This window comes from Protopterus annectens, chromosome 11.part0, assembly GCF_019279795.1.
Source record: "Protopterus annectens isolate FY-2018-M chromosome 11.part0, PAN1.0, whole genome shotgun sequence".
Classification (NCBI taxonomy): domain Eukaryota; kingdom Metazoa; phylum Chordata; order Ceratodontiformes; family Protopteridae; genus Protopterus; species Protopterus annectens.
This window is the reverse complement of record NC_056745.1, coordinates 281,911,376-281,938,886: the sequence shown is the minus strand read 5'-3', so window position 1 is coordinate 281,938,886 and position 27,511 is coordinate 281,911,376. Positions and strand designations below refer to the sequence as shown.

Sequence of the window (27,511 nt, the reverse complement as noted above, 5' to 3'; positions counted from 1 at the left end):
TATATGTGTTCTATTTGCTCTTTGACTAACATTATTTATCTCACCAGTCCAGTCATTAATATATGTAACAACAGTTCTCCAAGTCATGCCAGTTGCACAACTGCAAACATCATCAGTAAGTCTAGATTAACTTCTAATAATGGTAAGCAAATCATACAACTTTTGATATGAGGAACACAGATCACCAGAGGTATCAGGTGTTACCTTTAAATATACATAGCATTTATTACACTATACAAGATATTTTTGCTTTATCAAATAATTAATGCAGTGCTCATTTAAGGAATCTATAATCAGCTGCAAATGAATAAAAAACTTTGGCAAGAGAGAGATTTTTTTTTTTTGCTATTTCTATCAGAGAACCTAAAACCAGATGGCATTTACAAAGATGGTATCCTTGATGTGTTCTGCTTTGGTTGTGTCTGTATCTGTTTAACATGTGTTCCTTCATTTGCTAAATTCATTTTTTCACCTGCTCTGTCTATTATGGCACATCAGGGTCCTAGCATCTGCCATATAGTAGGCATACTAAGTCATCTGTAATGACACATATTAAATGGCCAGATGGACATGGAGTCAAATAGGCAAAAGGATGCTAGAATTTACTGGAGAAAACTGGCCAAGGAACCCAGGTATTGATAGCAAATAATTACAGAAGGAAATGTAATAGAATGAGAGGAGGCCAAGAAAACATTTGCACTGCAGGCTAGCGATTGCCTTCCTTATCAAGGATTGATATCAGAGTATAGGCAAAGAGAAAGGAATAGGGGAATCCTAAGTAGTGATGGATGTAATATATTACAATATGTAATATATTACTGTAATAAATTACAATTTCTAATAAATAGTAATATAACTAGTTACTTTTTCAAAATAGTAACTAATAATAGTAATATAGTACTTTCTTTAGTAACTTAAATGTCAAATTACTTTTGAGTTACTTTTGCTTAAACCAGTGGTTCTCAACGTGGGTGATATAGCCCCCTAAAGAGTTATGGAAAACTTCCATGGTCTCTATATAGTATGGGTAGTAATCAGATGTTAGGAGGTAATAGAGACTTTGAAGTGGCAATTTGGATAAAAAATTACAACATAATGTTGGCACAATTCATAGCACATAGCATTCATAATAGATCATTAGAATTAGTCTGGAGCAAAATTTATTTAATTTTTTTAGCACTGAAAGGTGGTGATAGCTAATGATGACAAGACTCCAGCCCTGCCCTGGTACTGTGGGACTCTCACCCATTAAAACATCCCCTAACACTGGGACAATTCTAGCGTGCTAGAGAGCATATCCTTACCTTGCCATATAATAAATGGCATTGATTCTCCATACCACCGTCAATTGGAATCAAACTCATCAGTCATCTGTTGAACATCTGATGCCCCAACCCACTGCACCAAGCAGCACTCTTTGGGTGGATCTATGATCAACCATTTGTCTTGAAGAGTTTTTGTTATGTTCTATTTAAAATTCTTTTTGGTTTTCAATTTTTAGTTGCTGAAAATAGACAAAATCTGATCTTGTGCTGCTGGTTGGTTTGGTTTAATTATTATCTGTGAATCTCTCTAGCAACAAAGACTAGTCTTCTTCTTCTCCTTTGGGCTGTGACCATCAGGGATCACCATGGTGGATCATCAGTCTGCAGAACAAGTGGCAGTTGAGTTTTACATTGTCAAGTTGCCAGCCCAGCACCCAACCTTCTTCAGAAGACATACACATGCACACACTCACACCTAAGGCCAATTTAAAATTCTAATCCACCTGCAGCTTGTCTTGGGAATGTGGGAGGAAACCGGAGAACTCTGAAGAAACTCACTCGAACACAGGGAGTGGAGATCATAGTGTGTGTGTATATTGTACCTTTAAATTTACTGTAGTTCATGGGCATGTGCATAAAAGTACTGGGCACATGCAAGCAGAGTGCCATTTTGTGTAAGCATGTATTTGTGTAGCAGTCAGTCAGTTAGCTAGTTCATTTAAGTTTTATGTTCCAGTCATCCATCCTGATGTGTTTGTGTGTAATAAATATCTTAAACGAACATCCAAGCCTCATCATCTTATTTGAATACACAAGACAAGTGACATGGTGTCAGGCATGCCGTTCAATCTCTCAGAGCAAGAAATCTGGACAAAGCCATAAATAATTGGGAGGACAAAGGCCCAAAAATAGGGGCAATTTTTAAATATTCAGTCAGTGTGAGCTACGCGTACCACCCGATGGTCCACTACAAATCAGAAGTCCATCCACCACCCTACCATTATTGTGAAGCAACAACTGATACAGTTATCTGCAAATATTTAATCTACTGCAGTTTCCCGTTGCCAATGTGAGCTATGCATACCAGCCCATGGTCCAGTAGAAATCAGAAGTCCACCCACCACCCTACTTTCGGTGTGGAGCAAAAGCTAATAAAGTTATCTGCAAATAATTAATCTACTGCAGTGTATGTTTCTCTGTAACTAATTTACCTTCTGTTAATGGGTATAGTAAAAGACCATACTACCAGTGGCATGCACACTTGTCAGACGCTAGATAGAAATAACGTCCACCCGAAAACTGCTTCCAATTCTTAGAAAACATTAAACTTCTCACACTGTCCTAATAATTTTAAGTTTAAAGACCTAAATTGTCCTGAATAAGCTAAATTTTAATATGGTCAGAACGGAGAGTCTCTAGTGTTACAACACCTACCTGTCTGAATAATACTCATTTTTTCATCAGTTCTGACACCTGTCTCATGGTTTCTACCCGCTCCATTCACCCTCGCTGCACCCGGGCTCACTCTGCTCCCCTACCATACCCCCAATTCCTACCCACCCCCACTATACCTAGATTTAAACTTAACCATAGCCACACCTTCCAGCCAACAACCATTCCCATCACACCACACCACTTTACCAAGACAAGCCAAACACTCCCCCTCCTTTCACATTAACCCATACAACACATCTCTCTATCCCTATATCCCTCAACCATTAGCAAACACGCACATATACTCCCCCTCAGCATGACATCTTTAAAACTAACTCTACTCTTTTTTACTACCAGTTCTCTATTACTTCTGTTATATATCCTCTCCTCACATGATACTCTTCTTCAACACACCACCCACCCGGCATACCTCCTCATATCTAAAATCTACCCTCTTCCACACTACTAGTACAGACTATCACACACTCAAACTTCTTCATCAGCAAACTCCATCTCCACTCACCCTTAGGTGAATGTAATATCCAATATAAGCTCTCTAAATTCCTTCACATAACTAAGCAATTAAACCTCTCAGAAGACATCCACCCCAATCCTGGTCCCACCCCAACCTATAGTTCACTAGCCAGCTCACCTCAATTTATTCTTGCTCTACTCCACCAGAGAAACAAGTTATCCTTTCTCCTCCTTAACATGAATGTTAGGAGCATAACTAACAAAACTCACAACCCGCATGCCCTGCCATCCCACTATTCCCCTGATATAGTAACTCTGACTGAAACATGCATCTGAGTATAGGCATCATTTTCAAATCTAGGATTTCCCTCTCTCTTCCCCCCTTGGCTGACCTGGTGTGACTCAGATTGAACTCTACAGTTACCTACAAAACAGTGTCTACAGGACTGCAATCAGTTTCTCTCAGCATTTAAACAGATTGAACTCTACAGTTCCCTAGAAAACGGTATCTACAGGACTGTAATCAGTTTCTCTCAGCATTTAAACACATTGAACTCTGCAGTTCCCTATAAAATGGTGTCTACAGGACTGCAATCAGTTTCTCTCAGCATTTAAACAAATTGAACTCTACAGTTCCCTACAAAACGGTGTCTACAGGACTGCAATCAGTTTCTCTCAGCATTTAAATAGAGTAGGTTGCACACAAAAAGTATTTGTTAAGCTTTCACTTACAGTGCTTTGTAATTAAGCAGGTCACCATATTGATCAGCCATAGGGCTCTTTTTTCTACTTGAGTGTTTGCCTCCTTCCCCTGTAACTTAAGTAAATTGTCTCTTACATTAAGAGCTATAATACTTACCTTATAGCTTTAGGACACCTTAGGAAACCTTGTAAACTGCAACAGCCTGACATTTGAACAAGTAACCCTTGTAAAAATTCCCAAAATTGTATACTGTTGGTCTATCTTTTCTGCTAAACATAAGTGAAATTACAGTGCTGAGTGCAAGTAACATTAAAATTAAAGTACTGAATGCAAGTAACACAGTGCTGAGTACAGATTTTAGACCCTTACATTCAACTTACCTCTGGTATGGTGTCTTGAGTCAATCAGGGTATTCCCTGTAACCACTCCTACTGTCTTCTCTTTTCCCCCACCCCCCTCTTTCCTCAAACAGGTTAAACTGCTACAATTCAGTACAGGCATAATTTTCAAATCTAGGTGCTTAGGATTTCCCTCTCTCTTCCCCCTTGGCAGACCTGGCGTGACTCAGAGTAAGTTTCTTCTTTGTATGGAGTTTTTTGTGTAACTGAATGACCTGCTGCTAAATTCTGATTCTGCACAGACTGCTCTATTTTTTTTCAAGAGGCTCTATAAGTAGCTAGTGACTTTACTGAATTTCTGTGGTAATATTTGTGTTTAAACTGAACCTGTACCTAGAGAAAGTGTATAATCAGAGCTCCTACTTGCTGCATGTGTTTTTAATGTTTAAATTGCACACACACATTGAAGAAGTGCTTTTATGACTTGAATAACTTGGGCTAGCTATACCTGAAGTGCTTTTACTGGCAATTTTCCAGTTTTTTTTTTCTAGTATATCTTTAAAATCTGGCAAGTTGCTCTCTTGCTTAGGTTTCTTAGCTATAAATCATAGTTCATTCTGAAGTATGCTACTTTACCCCCCCACCAAACCTTTCTGAATGTATTATTATAAAATAACTGCCTGTTGTTGCCTTCATGCTTACCCTAGAATATCTGCTTTTCTCTTTTCCTAGTTGAACTCTACAGTTCCCTACAAAATGGTGTCTACAGGACTGGAATCAGTTTCTCTCAGCATTTAAACAGAGTAGGTTGCACACAAAAAGCATTTGTTAAGCTTTCAATTACACTGCTGTGTAATTAAGCAGGTCACCATATTGGTCAGCCATAGGGCTCTTTTTTTCTACTTTGAGTGTTTGCCTCCTTCCTTTGTAACTTAAGTAAATTGACTCTTACAATAAGAGCTACAATACTTACCTTATAGCTTTAGGACACCTTAGGAAACCTTGTAAACTGCGATAGCCCCGCTACGTTTGCCCTTGCTATGTTCGGGCTCTCTTCGCTCCCCTCCCTGACCCAATTCCCACCCGCCCCCAGTACCTCTCAATTTATAGTACTATAGCCACTCCCCCCACTTTCTAGATCCTATCTGCTTTCATCTGGGATAATTTCACCCACCCCCATTCTACTACCTACATTTTAATAGCACCTATTAGCTTTCATCTGGCATTCTCCCATCCCCCTTTCAGTACCCTTACCTCACCACTCTATCTTCTGGTGTTGCATCACCAGGTAAAACAGTTCCTTAACTCACTAGCTGAATCACAGATAATGATATACTCTCCTCTTTACTACCCCTCTTGTTCGCACCATACCTCCTTACCTTGTATGAAAACCAGTTTCTCACGGGATTTCAGGTCCCAAAAGGCCATACTATCACCCCGGCTGTAAATCCTTCCACCTTCAGCCATACTTACAGTACCAGATCCTATCCAACATCTTGTTCAGTCTATCAACATCTCAACCCCAGGCACATTAGTTCTAGATCCAAACAATACCACAAACTAATAAACAAATTCCTGAAGTTCATCACCATGTATAGACTCAACCTAATACTTGGTGGTGATATTCACCCCAACCCTGGCCCACCCACTTCTACTTGCAATCTAAGCTACAAATCTACAATTAATAGGCCAACTAACTCTCTCCTAGCCTGTCATCTCAATATTAGAAGCATTAATAACAAGGTACATAAATTGCATGCGCTTCTGGATGTCCACTCCCCTGAGATTCTCTTTTTATCTGAAACCTGGTTAAAACCTAACACTAAAGACAATGAATTGTTACCACCTGGGTACAACATATACAGGCTGGATTGTGCTTTGAGGAAGGGGGGTGGGGTAGCTGTACTCTATAAATCTGAGTTGAATGTCACCATAGATGTAATACAACCACCTCAGATTAATAACTCAGAGATTCTTGCCACCAAATTGCAACTTAATAAAAATAAATGCATTAATATCATCTGTCTGTACATTCCCCCAGGTAACAATATATCTACACTTGAAGATATCATGCACTGGCAATCATGTCACTACCCCCAAGAAACCCTACTACTTAGAGACTTTAACATAGACTGGGGCACCTGTTCCTCAGAATCCCCAACCACCCATATTAACCTGCATGCATTTACACAAATTATATCCACCCCTACCAGGATAGGTAAACCCAACCAAAAAGAAAGCATACTTGACTGGGTACTCATAAACAGTCACCCCCAACTGTACACCTCTCGTACCCTTCTTGATGGCCTAAGCGATCACCTTCTCACGTGTAATTAAGCACAAAACCATTAATTCACAAAAACCCTTACTCAGAAAGGTTAGAAACAATAAAAACTTTGACCCTGCCAAATTCCAACAAGAACTAAACTCATGTAATTGGTCTATTCTAAAACACCTCTCCTTAGAGGAAGCAGTAGCATACTTTAACAACAAATTCCTTGAGATCCTTGATTTGCATGCACCTGTTCGTTCAAAGAGAACCAAGACAAAAACTGCACCATGGCTTTCTAAAGAGTCTAAACTCAAAATTATCCTTAGAAACAAAGCATGGGCTTTATGGCGTTCTTCTAAAGACCCTCAAGATCACATTAAACACAGGCAATCCAGGCACGAAACCAAAAAATCAATTTTACAATACAAAAAAACAATACTACTGTAATTTACATATAGTAAATCAAAATAACCCTCAGAAGTTTTGGGCGGGTTTAAATAATCTACTACATCCTGGACAAACTTCAACCCCAATCCCTGCTGCTACTATTGATAAAACCCCTGAAAATGTTTCTGACAGTTTTAACCGATTCTTTACTGAGACAATTCAAGCCCTAGCTAGCCAACTACCTCCTAGCTCCCCTGGTCCTAAAAGTAGTACCCCTAGAAACCTACTTGCATTCAGCTTCCAACCAGTGGCCACTTCATTTATCCATACCTTGATCAAAAAATTAAAACCCACTACACTTTCTGCTGATCTACTCCCTGCCAAGTACCTACAAAAATCAGCTGATGCTATTGCTCACCCCATCTCAATACTAATCAATCAAACCATAGTAGAAGCTAAAATTCCCACCATCTGGAAAATATCCTATGTAATCCCACTTCACAAAGGAGGCAGCTCTACTGAATTCTCCAGTTACAGGCCAATAGCTATACTCTCTCCACTTGCAAAGATTATGGAATAATGTATTCATAGACAACTCATGCACCACCTAATCCAGAATCACCTTATGGCAGACACTCAGCATGGCTTCCGTCCTCATCACAGCACTACTTCAGCCCTCCTAGCCTTTACCAACACCATAAACCATAATCGCAACAATAATTATATATCCTCAGTCCTCTTCTTGGATCTTTCCAAGGCATTCGATATGGTTGATCACCAACTTTTAATCCATACCCTGCAAACATTCTGTCTAGATACTAGAGCCCTTCAATGGTTTCAATCCTACCTAAATGGTCGACAGCAGGCTGTCCTCTGGAAGAACAAACTCTCTAACCTTCTACCTAACACCCATGGAGTACCACAAGGCTCTATACTAGGGCCCTTGCTGTTCTCCATCTTCATTAACGACCTTTATACTGTCATCCCAAAAGTCAGCTGTATCCAATATGCTGATGACTCTACTCTGATTTTCTCAGCCACATCTCCAGTAGAGTTATGGTCAGCTACCCAGACCACCTTTAATACAATAGAAAACTGGCTTTCTGAACATTGTCTGATCCTAAATCCCAAAAAAACTAAAATGCTGTTATTTTCACCAACACGTAGGTCTACTGCTTTCACCTTTACCATAAATACAAATGATGGCACAATAATCTCCCCTGACCCCTCTACAAAACTATTAGGTGTCATCATAGACAATAATCTAAAATTCGACCTACATGTTAACCAAACTATCAAAACCATCAATAAAAAACTAGGGTCACTTTACAGAATAAAAGCCTTCCTAACCCGTCCAGCTAAAATTGCCATAGCTCGCTCTCACCTTCTTTCAACCCTTCTGTATGCATCCCCTCTACTCTTGAATTTAAACAAGACTGTCCTTAACAAACTCTCAATTTGCTACAACCACATTTCCATATTTGCCACTGGGCTGCCTTTTAGGACACATCATTGCATCAATCTAAATCAGCTTTGGTGGCTTGAACTACCAGCCTAATCCAGTATAACCAACTGATTATGGCCTATAAAATCCTCTATAATCCGGACAGTACTCCTGCACTTAAAAATATTATCACCCCCTATAACAATCCTAGACTGCATCGATCCTCTAACAAACTACTAATTCAGACTAGCAAAATTAATAACACAGCCGGTGTCTCTCTCTTTGCAAAATCTGTAAGTAGTTCCTGGAACTCTCTTCCAGCTGATATTACCTTACTTTCCACCTTAGGGCAATTTAAAACTAGACTCAAACAGCATTTGTCACTTAAGTGGCTATGTTAGTGTATTGAGCCTTGCTAACTCTCTCTAGAATGTGTAAAAAATCTGTTAACCAGTTTACTGTGTAATTTAATTTAATCCTGACTTGCGCTCAGGATTAACTCTAACCTGTGGAACTTGTTTAACTTGCTTACTTATGTAATCTCTGTAAATAGTCTGTTTGTAATATGTAATGCTGGTATTATGTAATGCTTTATCTGCTTACCCTTGGAGCTTTTCTCCCCGGGCATCTGCTGAAAATGGACATGCATCCAGTCGGACTATCCCAGTCAACAAATGTAAAATAAAAATAAAATAAAAATAAACATGGCTAAAACCAGATATCAGTAGTAATGAAATTACTGCCCCAGGCTATCATATTCGATGCAAAGACAGAATAAACAAAAAGGGGGTAGCAATCTTATACAAAGACCACCTGACACTGGACCTCCTTAACCTCACCATCCCTGATATTGCAAATGCTGAACTACTTATAGCTAAATTAACTATTAACTCCAACAAAAACCTCAATATCATAGGCAAATACATCCTACCAGGCAACAACATTGCCACACTTAAAAAATTTGCTACAGTGGTGTTCCAAATTTCTCCCTCAAGAGACCATCCTCATGGGGGACTTCAGTATTGATTGACTCCTTCCTCTCCAACTCCAATGGCTCACATTTGCCTTTATGGCTTTGTCCAAGTGATCACAACTCCCACTAGAATTGATAAAATGTCTAAACATCTATCCATACTTGACTCGATTCTGATTAATATGCCCCACCTATCATCATACTCATACTGGCCCCCAGACAGCCTTAGTGACCACTCTCCAACTTTCTTCCTAAGAGAACAGGCCCATCTAACATATCAAACCTCCTCACAATTAGAAGCAAAAAAATTTTCAATCCCAATAATTTTATCTCTGTCCTAAAAAAAATGTTATTGGGAACATCTCAGACACCCTCCCTTGGATGAAGCAGTATTCTCCTTTAACGACACCTTCCTTAATGTACTCAGCTGCCATGCAACAACCAGAAACATTCGAGTCAAATCTAATTAAGCACCCTGGTTAACCAAAGAAACCAGATCCCTACTCAAAGCCAGAGATAAAGCCTGGGTACACCAGCACTACTAAACAAACGTTCTTTGAACTTTGAAATAAAGCAAAAAAAAATGTATTAAAATAGACAAATCCAACAACTACCACAATATCCAAACCAAACATCACAATTATCCACAAAAGTTCTGGGCTGCAGTTAATTTATTGCATCCAGGTAAAACAACTACTCCCGCTCCTGAAACATCTAACAACTATGAAAATGTGGCCACAAAATTCAATAATTACTTCACTGAATCTATTCAAAAACTAGCAAACAACTAGACTAGCTCTAACCTCACTCCCCCATCTCAAACCACAATATACACCTACAAAACTCCACCAACCAATTTAACTTAAATCCAGTCCCTATTCATTTCATCAAAAAACTATTGAAAAAACTAAAACCAGCTACCTTAGCTGCTGATAATCTCCCTGTAGAATATCTACAAATTGCAGTAAAAGCTTTCTCTTTCCCGATAGCCATTTTCATAAACAGATCAATAACAGAAGTATGTCCCTAGGATCTGGAAGATTTCTCACATTCTACCACTACACAAAGGAGGTAGCTCTTGTGAACTAACCAACTATCACCCTATTGCCATTCTTTCGCCCCTATCAAAAGTCCTTGAAAGAGTCGTTCACACCCAACTCAGGGAATATCTCCTCTCAAACAATCTCGTATCCCGCAACCAGCATGTTTTTGTCCTTCATATAGTACAACAGCCCTACTGCCCTTTACAAACAAGGTTAACCAGCACAGAAACAGTTGCCAATTTGTGTCAGCCATATTCCTTGACCTGTCAAAGGCCTTTGACATGCTCAATCACAGCAAACTGATTAGTGTTCTTTCCACCCATAACCTCAGCAACCCAACTATTACTTGATTTCAAAGCTACTTAGCAGCCAATCATCAAGCTGTCCATTGGCAACAATCCCTCTCATACCTCCTCCCAATCCTTATGGATCCCACAAGGCTCCCTCCTTGGAGCCCTTTTATTCTGTCTCTTTACCAATCAGCTTCACTCTTCTGCACTCCATGTCATCATGATTCAATAGGCTGACAACTCCACTTTGATCTGCTCAGCCTCTTCCCTCAATGATCTTAAAACCATCACCCAAGATTCCTTCTTGTCTGTAGAAACCTGGTTAACCAGCAAACAGCTTATACTAAATCCCAATAAAACCTAACATCTGCTCTTATGCCCAACTAGGAATACCTCACCCTCCACAACCTTCCACATCTTCTCCAAAAAATAAAACAATGATCACTCCAACTATCCAACCAAACTGCTAGGGGTTACAATTGACAATAACCTGAAATTTGATCTCCATATAGCCCATACCATCAAAAAAAGTTCACAAGAAACTTGGCCTTTTATATAGAAATAAACAATTCCTAACAAACAGTACAAAAGTCACAGTTTCCAAAACACACCTCCTAGCAACAGTCTTATATGCATCCCCAGTCTTAACCAACCTCTGAAAAACAGACCTTGCCAAACTCAAAGCTTGCTGCAATAAAATCTCAAATTTTCCACCAATGCATCTTACAAGTCACATCACTTTTTATCCCTCAAACAACTTGAATGGTTGAACTCCCTCAGCTGCTGCACTTTAATCAACTTATTCTAGTACATAAAACACTCCATCACCCAGAAAACACCCCAGCCCTCAAATACATCATACAACCCTACTCCGCTTCAAGATCCCTTCACTCTAAAAATAAACTACCACTGCAAGTCACTAAAGCTAAAAACTCAGCTGGTGAATCCCTTTCCTCCAACTACACTTCCAAACTATGGAACAGCCTACCAAACTCACTAGTGACCAACTCCTCAACAGCGTAGTTAAAAAACTCCTAAAAACCCACCTTGCTAATTCTTGGCTGTGTTCCTGCAGCTCCCCTGGAGAGCTCAGTCCTCTCCTTCACTCTGTTTATTTACCTCTCTATTAACTCTTCTAACTTAACTTTTTAGGACCACTGTGATAAGCATTATGTTGACTGCACATAACTCTTTTTAAATACTCATTATAGTCACGACATCTGCCAAAGTAGATGCCTCCATATACTTATCTATTGTCATTGTTTAATTTCTGTTACTCTGAATGTAACTACAAATTCTCTGTATGCACTATATTTCCAGTGTTACTGCGTTACATACTCTGTTGTCATTGTTTACTATGTACTTGAATTCTTGGAGCTTTTCTCTCTGGGTCTCCACTGAAAAAGGACGTTCCCGATAAACAAATGTAAAAATAAATAAATAAATATTGCTCTTATAAACGTAGAAAGTTGATATATAGCATATTTTGTGTTAGCATGAATTTTCTGAAGGATATGAAGTCTGAAACTCAAATGTCTGTCATTATTTTCTGACTTCAATTTTTAATAACTTGCCAGTGATTTGCCAGAAAAGCACAATTTTATGGAAAATGGACTAAAATTATGAGGCAAAAATCTGGACATTCTGTGAAAATCTGTGCAGTTGAGAGGTATGGTGTCAGAATGGGATTCAAAGGTGCACAGTTGGAAATGGAGGAATATACAAGAGTGGGTCAAATGACTCACAAATGACTTATAAACAGGTCAGAAAATATTTCCAGGTACTTAAACTCGTTTAAATGATTTTTCCCTAAATGAATATAAAGTGAAGCATTAAAAGCCGATTACTGAATAAACAAAATGTTCAAAATTGTGACATATTGAAAAAAGTACTAGAAATAATTACGGTAACATTTGAAACAATATCTGAATTCTAAAATGTTTGAAAAAGAGAAAACGACTGTATTTTTCACAATGTAGTACTTTTTCGCATTAACTAAAGCTATTCAAAGTATCTAAAGTGTGCAAAGTTTGGCAATGTGTGCAGTATTACAGTACAATCTTTTTAAAGAATACAGTTATTTCAAAGAGTCTGTTGTACAGTTGAATATAATTGCAAGTACCTGGTGTGTGTTTGACACTTATTTGGCATGACAGAGGGTTTTCACAGACCTGGTCCGCTTCTGTTTGATAATAATATTGCTGAAAATGAGTGTTTGAGCAACAATATGATATTTTCATGCAGGCTGCCTTTTCTGATAAAGACGCATGTACAAAAGTATTTTTTCTGCTCAATTTAGCTGGTTCAGAAGCCATTCAGAGAGAACATTCATTTGTGCATGCACCTGCTGTTTATGCAGAGGAGGGGAAAGACCGTCATATTTTGGTACAGGCTGAAAAGTGGGAAGACCTTGACTGCTTAAAATGTAAATTCAGAGAAATGTGCAACCCTCAAATGAATTAGACTGGAAAGGCGCATATTTTACACAAGATATCAAAATCCTGGTGAAACTTTTGCAGCATATATAACTGACTTGAGAAACAAGGCAAAAACATGCAGATTTGGTGATCTGAGAGATGAGTTGATAAAAGACAGACGTGTGGTGTTAATAAATATGCAGTGAGAAAGATTTTGCTTCAAGTTAGTGATTTAATTTTAACAAAATCATAGAGATTTTTCAGATATATGAGCTAAGAGAAAAGCACACGAATATGTTTACCAATGAGAAGAGCTTGCCTGCAGCTTCCTCCAGCACAAATGTTGATAGTATGCAGCACGAGGTTAAGAGGTATAGGCCAAATTGTGTGGATCCCACTATGAAACCCAGGGCAGCTTTGGTAAAACCCAGGGCACACACAGCAAAATTGAGGGGTGATTTAGCAAAACCCATGATAAGCCCCATTGTCAACTGTCATAATTGTGGAGGCAGTCTCAAATCTAAATGAGAAAAGTGCATAGCTTTTAGTCAGCAATGGCTTATATATAAAAAGTGGAATCATTTCAGAAAGCTTGGTAAATCTAGAGAGGCACATTCTTTTATTAAGAGAGAGCATTCCAAGAAGCAAGTTGATCAAGTAGAAAGCTGTGACCCTACTTTTTATGGTAATTGTGTCTCTGTGCTTTTGGAAAATATTAATGCAGTAGAGTTGTTGGCAAAGAGCAAAATATTTTGTACTGTACTGATTAATCAGAGACCTGTAGAGCTCAAAGTTGATACTGGTTCAAAGTGCAATGTTATTTCAGCAGAAATGTTTGCTATGGTAAAAGCTGGTGAAAAACTTGATTTGGCAAAGTGTGTGAAGCTTGTTGCTTATGGTGGTGAAGAGATTCAAACCGAAGGCTCAGTAGTGCTTTCATGCTATTCTGCTGGGAACAGCCATGAATTGCAGTTTTACATAGTCAAAAGACACATGCAGTCATTGTCAGGCCTCAAAGATAGTTTGAAAATGGGACTGATTTCATTTAATATGGAAGTCCCCCATGTAAGCATCAACAACAACGAAGGTTTCACACAGAATATTTTTTTCTGAATATGCTGATATTTTCAAAGATGGGCTTGGCAAACTCCCCAGTTTTGTACTCCATGAAACTAGACCACTAGGTAAGCCCAGTTGTCAGACCAACACGGAAGGTTCCAGTAGCAATCCAGGGCAAAGTAAAATCAGAGTTAGACAGAATGGCACATTTCGGAGTAATTTTTCCAGTAGACAGAACAACTGAATGGGTATCTTCCATGGTGGTAGCTCATAAGAAAAGCTCAGATGATATTTGAATATGAATTGATCTAAGAGATTTGAACAAAGCACTGAAATGACCTCATCATCCAATGGGTACAGTTGAAGAAGTTGCTGCTCTCAAGCCAAATGCCACTGTTTTTTCTGTCTTAGATGCAAAAAGTTCATTTTGGCAGATTTTACTTGATCGAAAATCTTCCTTGCTAAGCATTTTCAGTACACTATTTGGAAGGTACAAATTTTTGAGAATGCCATTTGAGATAAATTCTGCCAATGAAGTCTTCCAAAATGTGACTGAGCAAATTTTTTCTGGTTATCCATTTGCTGTTATCGTAGATGATATTCTTGTAGGAGGCAATGGTGAAGCTAAACATGATGGAAACCTCAGAAAAGTTCTAGGTCATGCTCATGAATCTTAAACTAAATCCTCAGAAATGTAAATTCAGGCTAAAAGAAGTTATTTATGTGGGTCATTTGTTTACCAGTTCAGGCTTACAACCAAATCTGTCCAAGCAAGCTGCAGTTCTTGAGATGCCAGCTCCAAACAATGCCACAGCTTTACAACGTTTTCTTAGCATGGTCAACTAATTAGGCAAGTTCATTCCTGATCATTCCCTCCAGTACAAGTCTTTTGAGTGTGTACCTTTAACCCCTAGTGGGTGTGGCCTAAGCCTTTAAAAATGAAGTTATCACCTTACAATTCTAATAAATACTCATTGACAGAGGTCAAATATCAGTACAATTGTGTTTGCCATCATGTATGCTTCAAGATAAAATATTCTGATACCTTGTATGTAGCGTGGTTTTGGAATTACTAATGCAAGTATGAACAAGTAATATTTGACACCTAGAGGAGCAGTAGGGGGTAACTGCAGATGCACCTGGAGGCATCACTCGGATGTAATGAGCTTTCAGCACTGCTACAAGAGCTGACACACAAAAATGTAATTTGGTCCTGGTTAGAACAACACCAAACAGCATTTGATGTCCTGAAATAGAAAATTGCCAGTCCACCCACTTTGAGATATTATGTTGTTCACAAACCTGTTAATCTTTCCTATGATGCTTCAAAATATGGCCTTGGTGCAGTAATTCTTCAAGAGGGCAGATAAGTAGCCAATGCACCTAGAACTGTGACTCAAACTGAGATGCAATATGCGCAAACTGAAAAAAAGAGCTTTTCGCAATAGTGTTTGCATGTTCGAAGTTCAGTGATTATATTTATGGCCGACCTATCCAGATTGACACTGATCATCAGCCTCTGGTTACTATTTTGAGAAAACCAATGCACACAGCTCCAGCTAGATTGCAACGCATGATGTTAAAATTGCAAAAGTACAATTTCAATATGGTTTACACAAAAAGCAAACTTCTTTATCTTGCTGATACTTTATCCAGATCACCCAGAAAAAAAACACTGAACAGCATGACAATGAAAAAGCTGATTTTGAAGTCATGGAAGTGAGAATTTTTTCTTCCACGTGTCTCGATGAGCTTAGAAATCACATAGCTTCCGATCCAATTCTCCAAAAGATGAACTATTTTATCAGTCACGCATGGCCAGCAAAACAATCTTGTTTACCACTAGACGTGCAGCAGTATTTTCCTTACTGAGACAAGATTTTGATGGAAGATGGTATCATCATGAAAGGTCCAAAAGTGGTAATTCCAAAATCCTTACAACAATAGTATATTAAAATCTTGCATCAAGGTCACCTGGGAGCTGATTCTACCAAAAGAAGGGTAAGACGACTAGTGTTTTGGCCTTCTATGTCAAACGATATTGAGAAGGAAATCTCAACTTGTTAAATTTGTAATAGTACTAAACTGCACCAACAAAAAGAACCACTTCAGCTGAACCAGATTCCTAAACTACCTTGGTCAACATTAGCCACAGATATTTCCGAATTCAATGTTCAACATTATTTGGTATTAGTAGACTCGTATTCAAATTAGTTCAAGATTGAACTACTTCCTAACCTAACTTCCAGTACTGTCATTACGAAATTGAAGAGACCTTTTTCTGTCCAAGGTAGTCCGCACAAAGTCATTTCTGACAATGGTGCACAGTTTACAAGTCAGCAGTTCAAGAGATTTGCTGAGACATGGGACTTTGTTCGTGTAGTCCTGAGTATCCACAATCTAATGTCTTGGCTAAATGTGCAGTTCAAAGTGTGAAACAGTTGTTGGAGAAATCCTAAAGAGACAAAACCAATACTTTTCTCAATTTGCTTAATCTCAGAAAAATTCCTCGAGACAATTTACTTGGTTCACCTGCTCAGAGATTGATATCGAGACAAACCAGAACTACTCTACCAATTAGTAAGAATTTGTTGATTCCAAGTTCTAAAAACAACGAAGCAGTAAAAGCTTAACTCATGAAAAAGCATTTGTCACAGAAATTCCATTATGACAAAACCAGCAAACCTCTCAAACCATTAAAAGAAGGAGAGATAGTGAGTATGCAGAGAGCAAAATGTTTTAATTGAGTAGGATTTGTGAAACATCTATGTGTGGAACTGAGATTGTACATCATTGAGTCACAAGGAATGGAATTTAGGTGGAATTGGAAACATTTATTGCCAGTGTCCAAGCCAGTGTTACAGCATCTTGTCTGCAATTGAGACTTTAATTCTCAGAGTATGCTATTGAATGTTAAGTATCCATGAAGTCCCTAATGAAGAACATTCCCTAGTAACTGTCCCTGTTGCTAAACCGAATACTGATTATTATATCTGAAGACCTAATCCTAGATACACGGAAACCTGGACATGATTGTTATTGTTTATGTAATTTTTATGTGTATCTGATTGTCATTTTTCATTTGCATGACAAAATTATCAATGAGGGAAGATGTAGATCATAGTGTGTTTGTCGTACCTTTAAAGCCGCTGTAGTTTGTGGGCACATGCATATAAGTACTGATCACATGTAAGCGGAGTGTCATTTTGCGTAAGCAGCCAGAGTGAAAGCATGTATGTGTGTAGCAGTAGCCAGTTAGCTAGTTCATTTAAGTTTTATGTTCCAGTCATCCATTCTGATGTGTTTGTATGTAATAAACATCTTAAACAAACACCCAAGCCTCACCATCTTATTTGAATACATAAGACATGCAGACACTGCACGGAAGGCACCCCAACCAAGAATCGAACCAGTGACCTACTTGCTGCGAGTTTGCAATACTAACCACTGCACCACTATGCCACTCAGCTATAAAGAAAAATCTGCTGGAGTTTTTCAGCTATTAAATACTATTCATCATTGTAACATCGTGTATACAACTATAATAATAGACTTATATGCATGTGCTTACTCGTGTGAGTAAATCTCAATATTATAATTGATAAACTACACTTATGTAAAAGTAATGCATTACTTTAGTTAGTAACTAGTAACAGTAATATATTACTTTTTTAGAAAATTAATAAGTTATAATAATATATTACTTTCACTGAAAAGTAACTAGTAATAGTAACTTATTACTTTTATAAGTAACCAGCACAACACCGATCCTAAGTGAATGACCAGCACTGGTAGTGTTTTTAGTACACTATAGAAATTAAGTTGCTATTAAAAAAGGGATAATTAGTAGGGCATATAAAATATTGCATGATAACTATAGAAATCGGTCAGCGGAGGTTAGAAATGATTGGGAAGAGAGAGACTGGACAAGCAACTCACAAAGAAACAATGGGAGGATATATGTATGACTCCCAAATATGCAACAAAGTCTAAAAAATGTAGTGTCTGTATAGTTAGTTTTATATCCCAAGCAGACTGCAAAGAATTTTTCCTCAGGTAGATTGCAAATGTTGGACACATGATGGGAAAGAAAGAGAAAATTGCAAACATGTTTTTTGAGAATGTAATGAGTTGGCAGACTTTAAAAAATCCCTACAGACTACTCTGTCAGAAATACGGGGTGAGCAAATTGGTGTAACTAAGGAAATAGTTTTTTGAGTTGTAATACAGAATCAGAATTACCTACACATAGTAAGGCCTTATTGAGTTTACTTTTGATGGGTGCCAAAAAAGCAATAACTATAAAATGTAACTCATACTCTAAACCAACTATACTAGAAATACTGCATAGAGTAACAGAGATAAAACAACTGGGAGTGGGATCTTTAGAAAAGGGTAGGAGCAAATTACATAGAAAAATACATGCAAAATAATGTTTTTGAGGAGTAATCCCACTCCACAAGGGAGAATCCACCTTGGATCCTGGGAACTACCGTCCATCAGTCTGACAAGCCTGATCTGCAAGGGCATGGAATGCATTATCATGGAACTTATATACAAAGACATTGGCAACCTTCAAACACTGGACCCCACTCAGTTTGGGTTTGTGAAGGGCCGATCTTGTCTCCTGAACCTGATTGACTTCTTTGAATCAGTCTCCAGAGCTGTGGACGAGGGTAAGGCAGTCCACACAGCCTATCTGGATCTCACCAAGGCCTTCAACACCATCCCCCACTCTGGAATCATACATAAACTTACTTAGCTGGGCATAAATCCCTACATCACTCGATGGGTTGCCAACTGGCTTACTGACAGAACCTAGACTGTAAAAGTAGGCGACTCCAAATCTAGCTCCAGACAAGTGACAAGTGGAGTACCACAGAGTTCAGTCCTGGGACCGCTCTTGTTTGGCATGTACTTCTCTGAAGTACAGGCCAACACTAAGGGACTCTGGCTAACAAAGTTCACAGATGACTGCAAACTGGGAGCCATTATTGAATCCCCAAATGATGTGGATATTCTACAAAAGGGCCTTACAGAAACAGATGCTTGGTGCCAGAGCCATGGGCTCAAGCTTAATGCCAAGAAATATATAGTTATCCCCTTTGGGAAAAACCATGTACCCATGAATTACCACATAGGTGGCAGTACACTAAACACCGAAAGTGTGATGAGAGACTTAGGGATACAGGTGGACAGTAGTCTCACCTTCGATAACCACATCGCCACAACAGTCAGGAAATCCTTCTATGTGGCATACCTCATCACAAAGGGTTTTTCATCCAGAAAAAGAGGTCATTGTCCCACTGTACTCATCCCTCATTAGACCCATTATAGAGTACAATGCCTCATTTGGTATGTACCTCACAAGACATCTGCAACAGCTGGAAAGGCCACAGAAATACCCCACTAAAAGAATCACAGGCCTAAAGCAGATGCCCTATGCTGACCGTCTAAAAAAAACTCCAACTATACTCTGTGGCATATTGTCTACTGAGAGGCGATCTCTGCTTAACATACAAGGCCATGTCAAAACCTGAGCTGTTGGACATGCTCCACTTAAAGAAATCCCAATCCCTCAGAGCCACATGCTCCAGGGATCTAAACCTTGTTATCACAATGAACAAAACATGCTGGAGGGATAGGTTCCTGACCCAGAGACTCCCCATGCTCTGGAATAGACTGCCCATACATGTCAAGCAGTGTGCCTCCTTGGCCCTCTTCAAAAGGAACCTTGACGATTGGATGGGAGATAGGAAATTCACCCCGGGATCACATCAGTCGCCCTGCTAGACAGGGGTCCAGGGAAGTAAATTTTGTGGGAAGAAATATCCAGGGAACTGTTATGGCTAGGCTTGTATAGGCCCTAGGACTGATAGCCTAGTACCAACCTATGAACCTATGAACCTATAATGAGGTTTAAGGTAAGACAGGCACTGAATAAGCTATGTTTGACTGTCAATAACTGTTTAGAATATTATATGTAATGCATCATGTTTGTAACTGAAATTATGTCAATATGGTTTGTCTTCATTTATATAAATTTATGATTACCTATGTCATAAATGATAATTCAATAAAGATGTTTCTTGTTTAACAAAAAAAAGATGGATGTGGAGTCTGAGAGTTTTAGCATAATCTGTTGACTGCTTTTTATTTTAAACCCGCAAATCACCAGTATAACATTCATGAATGTAGAAGGAATGATGCATGCAAGTTATTTACTAAAAATAGTAATACTTGCTCCCCAATAAAAGTTGCCGCCATGAAAACAATTTCCACTAGGCACGACTAAAATGCGTTGCCACCACAAAGAGAGCTGCACTTCAAACGGCTAAACTATTAGACAAAAAATATTCCTGGGTGACTGTGGTTTATTGTTTGGATCGTGTGGTCTTCAATATTTTTCTTATCATGATCTGCACCTTGGGAATCTTCTGTCACAGTGGTTGATGGTAGGAATCTTCCTTGCTGACCTGATTCAAGAGGTTCCTCAAAAGAAGCTTTTTCATTCTGGCTTGCAGCCGTCCTTAATGCTGCTTTAATTCATTTGATGTAATCATAAGTTTGTATAATCAGCTATCCTCAAACCCTTTTCCATATTTATTTAATTCTTATTGCTCCTCAAAGTATATTTGTACATATATATTTTGTAGCCTTCATTTGAATGCACATGAGTAACCACATTTTTTTCTTGTTTCTCTGCTTACTGTTGTAGCTTCGGCGTTTACAAAGGTACCGAAGAGTATTGAAGTAACCGTTGGCAGTGTAGCAGAATTCTCCGCTGAAACTGCCAAGGTAGGAGCCGACGTCAAATGGCAGAAAGATGGTGAAGACATCCAATCAGGTGAAAAATACACCATCCGAGCAAAGGACACACAACATACACTGACAGTCAATGAGGTAACTCCAAACGACGAAGCAGTGTATTCTGTTATATGTGGGACATCCAAAATACACTTTGATCTCAAAATCTTTCATCCAGGTAGGATAAACATACAAAATGTCTCTTTCTTTTCCTTGTTTTACTTTTATTCCCCTTTTAACCTCAGTGTAGTATAAACAACACATCAACAACGGTGAATATGGGGAGTAGTTTTGAGTGTGTCTTTTTATTCCAGAGGCCTTCAGTCCAGTCACCAGTGATAAGCACTATACCATAGCAATAATCAGCAGAGCATTGTAAACTAAAGGAGAAATATTAGGAGATGAAATGCTGACCCGCTGAATACATTTTTTAAGTATCAGTAAGCGTGTGTGTGTACTGCAAAGCATATTGGTTCACTGACTCATAAAAGTGATGGCAGACAATATATCATGGATGGCTAGAAATATTCTCATTAACAACCAGTGTTCCTGGAATAAATAAAAATGCAAAAGGTTCAAACAACTTAAACATCTCAATAAAAGTTTGTGCTTATCAGCAAATATTTAGTGCTTTATCTTACAAACTGTGATCCATTAAGTTCAACAAGAGTAGAAATTTGATGGACATCATGTATTAGGAATGACATAAAGTTAAAGGAACAGTCTGGAACTATTTTATAGAATAAGAACAACTGTAACTTAGTATTTTTTTATCACTGTTGCATATATTTTGGAGAGCAGGGTTAAGCACTATAGAAGTATTTCAAAAATAATCAAATATGGAGATAATCTACTTTTGTTGCCAAAAATCTTGAATATTCTTTGCACGGATAAGGTAAAACAAATGTTGCTAGACGGCATAAAGCAAACCTCCAGGAAAGATTATCATTGTTTAATTGTTTTATTGTTTTAATTGTTTAAGAAGAACAAGCAGCCAGAAGTGGCTAGGCTAAATAGTAGTGTCACTGGTGTCCGTCTGGTTCTGTGTTTCTCTTTGACTGAGCAAGTTAAAACACTTCTCAAAGGAAACCTATTTTTACTTCGTTTCACATAGAGGTGTTACACCCAGTTACACTTAATGCCAATATGATGTTTTCTAACACAGTTTTCCCCATTTATCCCCAAAATATCTCTGCAGTGAGATGATATTCTCATTCCTTTGGCTTCTACTTTCACATTGCTCAGAAATATGCAAGACTCCACCGCCACAGTCTTGCCCCACCCCATTATTGCACTAGTCCACTCTTGAACAAGAATTGCCAAAATTGAGGCAAATGTGTTACTGACTGACTCAGACACCCTGGCTCCTGAATCAGTTGATGCATATGATGTAGATAAACACAGATAGGCCAGATTTATTATATGTTCATAGGTAAGTACTAGACTACTTGCCCTTGCAGGCCATTATAAGCCTAGACAATTTCCCTTTTTTGTGCTCAAAATAACCTATCCCATTTGGCTATAGATTGTTCTTATCCATCCTGTGGTCAATTATATATCACTCCTAATGAGAATGACTGACATCATACCATAGATAATTTGGGGGGCCTAAGCATGGGATAAAACATTTAGGAGCTGCCTCTGTCCATTAGTAGTATATGAAGCTGTCCCGTGGTAAATTTTATGTTTCCCATCTATAGACCTAAGTTGAACTTGAAAATGGACAGGGATGAACTTTGCTTTATGTGGATGGAAAGTCAGTTTCACAGCAACGTTACCTTTTAGGAAATTTACCTGTCCCTCCAAACCATTCTGTTGATGTTGCAGAAGAGGTTTAGATCCCTAGACCAAGTATTTCTGATGTCATTTCACTTGTTGATATACAGTAAATCCATCAATATTGAGTCAGAGGATGTCTTGTATCCCAGACACAGGTCACCAACTAGAAGTCTGTAGGATACCAAGTATAGTGACAGGGCTTTGAGTCAGTCCATGTACTACATGTTGTTTAGGCCATGTATCCTTTTATTAAGCTATCTCTGTGGGTGTTCCAGTTGTTGCATATGTCTGGACAGATATCTGCCAAAGGGGGCATTATATTTAATGAGGGCTCAGTAAAGAGGGACAATGACATCCCTAGATCTAGACACAATCCCTTTGTTTATAAGCTGTGCAATATAAAATGACTTTCTTATAACAACAGACACATGCTGCTTAAAAGTTAGTTTATTATAAGGCTTGTTGATATTATGGTTCCACCATGTGGGTATGTTTCTGAGGTTTGCCCTGCACTTGTTCCTATGGGGTAAGCTGCGTCTATGCAGCTGTTTACATGCTAGTATAGTGTGTTGGTGTAGATTTGTGTGTATTCAGTAGAGTTAAATGGGTTTGGTGGAAACACAAAATATTCAGACTATCTTTGTCGAAAATGAAACAACACAGATACACTACCATTTGGCATCACTGCCTTCTTAAGAGTTGACATAGCACTAGTATATCTGTGTTATTCGATTTCAAATAAAGAGAACCCAGTTTAATTTGGCTTATGTGTGTTTAGCTATAATTTTAGGTTTTAAAAGTTGGAGGCAGCAGTGTGTCATCTTATTATTATTATTATTATTATTATTATCATCATTATATCATTTCATTTCACTGAGACCAAATCACCTAATTTTCAAAATGCTGAAAACTCATTTGACTGAATCTCACTTCACTGACTTGTAAGCCATAGACGTGATGTGGGTTTCCAGTCACCTGTGACTTGTTTGCGATAAGAACTTCTGTAATTTATAGTGCTGAGTGTCAGAATACTGATAGTCATGTAGAAAGTAGTATTGTAGTGTTTTTAAATGTGGGTGTGTCTATTTACATTTTTATGGGAAATATCTAAAGTAATATGGCAGATTTTTTGTGCATTTCCAGCAGTAATGGCAGCGTGTGGAGTACTGTAAGGCACATAAAAGTTATATGCCCTTTTACCCACTGAAATGCGATCCTGCAGTTAGTATATATAGTTGGGGGGGTGTGGGGTTTTATATTGTCCGGTTTCTGTTAAGAGGGTAAGTAAGTCATTTTTAAGGTCTGGAAAGAGGTAGTTATTAGTGTTGTGAGCAGGTTTCTTTATGGTTTAATGTTTAGTCTTTTGAAATTTAGCATTGTAAGCTTTCTGTGAAAAGAGATTCAGTAAAATGAGTTTTCAGTATTTTCAAATTAGGTGATTTGGTCTCAGTAAAATGAAAGTCAGTCAAATGGGTTTTAGGTGATGTGACATAGACACCATTCTCATTGTGATACATATATTACAACTGCAACTAGAACATATAATCGGTTATGTATTACTGTCAGATGTCTATACTGCAGTGCTCAACCAAAATGGCTTAAGACTTGGTGTGCAGTTCAGCATTTTAGACAGCAATGTACATATCAGATTTTGTAGAAATAGATGCAGAGCTGTGAGACATGCAGCTTGTAAGTTAATAATGTGCCAAAATACTTGACTTATGAGGGTAAAATGTTTTAGCCATTACATTTCAGTGATATTAATTCTGATATATACAGTACATTTAATTGTTATCCGATGATGATGTTTCATAAATAGGCTTTTGAAAATTGTGTGCAATAAATCATTTTGTGGATTTTATTAAGTTCCTAAGTTTGCTTATTTCAGTGAACTGTCAAAAATATCCTAGTTATACTTTGAAACTCATGCTTGTCAAATTTCAGGCAGCACAACTGAAATATATCAAAATTCAGGTGTAATGTGGTACCCACATCCTTACATATATTTATTTATTTTACTTTATTTATTTTACATTTGTTTACCAGGCTGGTCTGACTGGATATATTTCCATTTTCAGCAGAGGCCCGGGGAGAAAAGCTCCACATAGAGACAAAACACAGTTACGTTATACATAAAAAAAAAAGCAGGTTAAACCTGATTCTAGACTAAATTACAGAATTCTACTTACATACCATGTAGAGAAACACAATTAAGTTGTAGTTATAGAAATACAAAATAGAAAGGGTCTGTAACAGTAAAAACATTTGTGGCAAGTGTAAAACACATTCAGGAAATTTCTTTTACATTCAAAATTCTTTAATGGAATGTAATAGATGCTACTTGTAAAAGAAGTAGATTGTTAGGGAAACTTAGAGTTAAATGGGTTTGGTGGAAACAAACACAAAACAAACAAACAACCAAAACAATATATGTTTATATATGACTATTTCATATACTGTGGCAATATACATCAGGGTGTATGGATAGTGATAATGACATGACATTCCATGTCACAACAGCAACATCAGTGCTTCAGGTTTTCCTATGTAGTCAAATTGTGGTGGAATAAAACATTTTCCTCTTATACATCTAATGTGATGCTGTCTGCCATTGTAGAACAATGTAAATATTGTTAAGGCCCAAAAGTTGGGTTGCTTCACTGCTTTTCAGTTCTCAGTCCATATCTGCCATTTATAACAGCAAATTAATTGTTTTAAATATCATACTGGCTGTAAATGGAGACTGTAAAACTTTTTAATAGAAGTATTAGAGGAATACAGTGACAGATAAATGATAGCCATGCAATCAGAGAACATATTTATTTCATTTTGAAAGGTTATAGAACTCTCTGATGAATGGAAATTTTTGTGTTTTTGATACAATGAGATCTTTTACAAAATGTGATAAAAAATACCAAAAACAGTTTAAAATAAAATTCTGAAATGGAAATTCTTCATTAACTTTGAAAACAAACCATTTTAATACATGGATATCTTGTTTTACTTCAACAGCTTCAAAAATACCACTGTCGTCATCCCAGTACAATCTGAGAGGAGGACGGATTGCTGTAGTTGTTTTATATATGATAAACTAGTTATGCTCCATGATAACTCATCTGTTTCTTTACTCACAATGTGAGTTACAGCCTACAGAAGACATATCATTATACAAACTCCTGTCAATACCCAATGCTGGTTAGAAAATTGCAATATTCAGGCATCCTTAAAAAACAGACCTATGCCAAGTTTCTGTTATCACAGTGTATCCCTTCCCTTTAATCTGACCACAAAATTGATGCATACACCAAAAACTTTAAGTATTATTCTCCCTGATTTCTGCCTAAAGCTCTTCCTACAGCCTCCCTGCACACCACTTTGGCTTTTTGTGAAATCTTGCATTATTTGTATTTGATATTTGTTACATACTCTGTAGCTTCATGCAAACAGTTTGGATAAGGAAGAGTAGTTACACTTCCAAATTCTACGATTTAGAAAAAACAAAGTAATTGACTCATGTATTCTAACTACAACATTAATAAAAAACAATACACACATACTGACTGTGGTTATTCTTTTTACATATCTGTCACAGATGAGCAACATTTCATCTCAGCTAGAAAATGTGGATTGGACCTACAATTCTGTGTCTAACTAAAAGCACTCAATAATCTGCTCTCTGAAAACAAACAATTAAACATACTTCAAAATGATGTGCAAGGGATGGTCAAAGATAAAACTCAAATTATATCAGTGCAAAAGATGTACTGACACTCTTTACAGGGATAGACAAAAACCTGGAAATCACAGTGAATCGGTGGAGTGATAACATGACAGAAAATGTTTTTCCTATCATGTTGCACACTATGTCCCCATAACAATTTATACCAAAGAGGCAAAAACCTTGACAACAAAGGACTCATATCTGCTTGGAAGCCACTATCAAGACATTTTAGGTTATAACAAATTAGAAAATGATAAACACTTAGATTGAAAATAGGAATATTATACTACAGAAATATCATAAGAAGATGAAAGATGTATGTTTTTCCATTTTTGGGTGTGGATGTCCTTTAATGTTTCTTACAAAATATGTCACCTGTGGTGTCACTGAGCAGTGTCCTTGGCATACCAAATGTACTGGAAATGTACTGCTTCTTCATATCTTCATATTTTATGTTGTTACTAATTCATTGCAGTTACAGTAAATGTTTTGTATTATATTTTTCATTTGTTATACCCAAAATGTCCATAATGGGAAATGCCATATAAACATCTAGATGTTTTCAAGTCTGTTCACCTTGTTCCCAAACTGCAGTTCATGCCCCCATAATATGACACAACCTAAAGTCAACTATTTAGTTGTTATTGTTTAGTCACAGTGACAATGCTGGGATTCACTGGCTTCTTCAAATAGCTCTGGAATGAGTAAGTGCATTTATTATTTACTGAATTAAATGATTTGTGCTAACTATATGATGTCAAAATCCATTTTTGGTAACAATTCAATGGTCTTCCAACAAAGTAGGTAAATAATAGGGTATTGTTATGTAATTAAAGCTGCAATTCATGCATTTCTAAACCAACACCACAATATTACTTAGGTGTAGAGTTCATAGGTTCTGCTTACTCACATGTAACTGAACATTCTCTCCTCAGAGATGGCAGTTGAAAAGCTACTTTTAGTATTTAATACCATCCTCAGTTTTCCACAGTTACATAGATAAAAGCAACAATTCACTGTCCAAAAGTTTACTCTTGTGTATTTATGCTTTGATTACCAGGATACCTACTGGATTTTATCTGTTTTTACCAGAGGCCAAAGAAGA

General features: G+C 37.7%; 1 protein-coding gene across 17 annotated transcripts in view; it reads left to right on the top strand.

Annotated features, from left to right (window-relative positions):
- The window catches only part of MYBPC1 (myosin binding protein C1), a 378,023-nt gene that overhangs the window by 17,777 nt on the left and 332,735 nt on the right, over window positions 1–27,511 (top strand). For all 17 annotated transcript variants that reach the window (XM_044087757.1, XM_044087759.1, XM_044087760.1 and 14 more), the window contains exon 2: window positions 20,818–21,084. In XM_044087757.1, coding sequence (XP_043943692.1) covers window positions 20,818–21,084 — 267 coding nt within the window. The remainder of the gene's footprint in view (window positions 1–20,817; window positions 21,085–27,511) is intronic.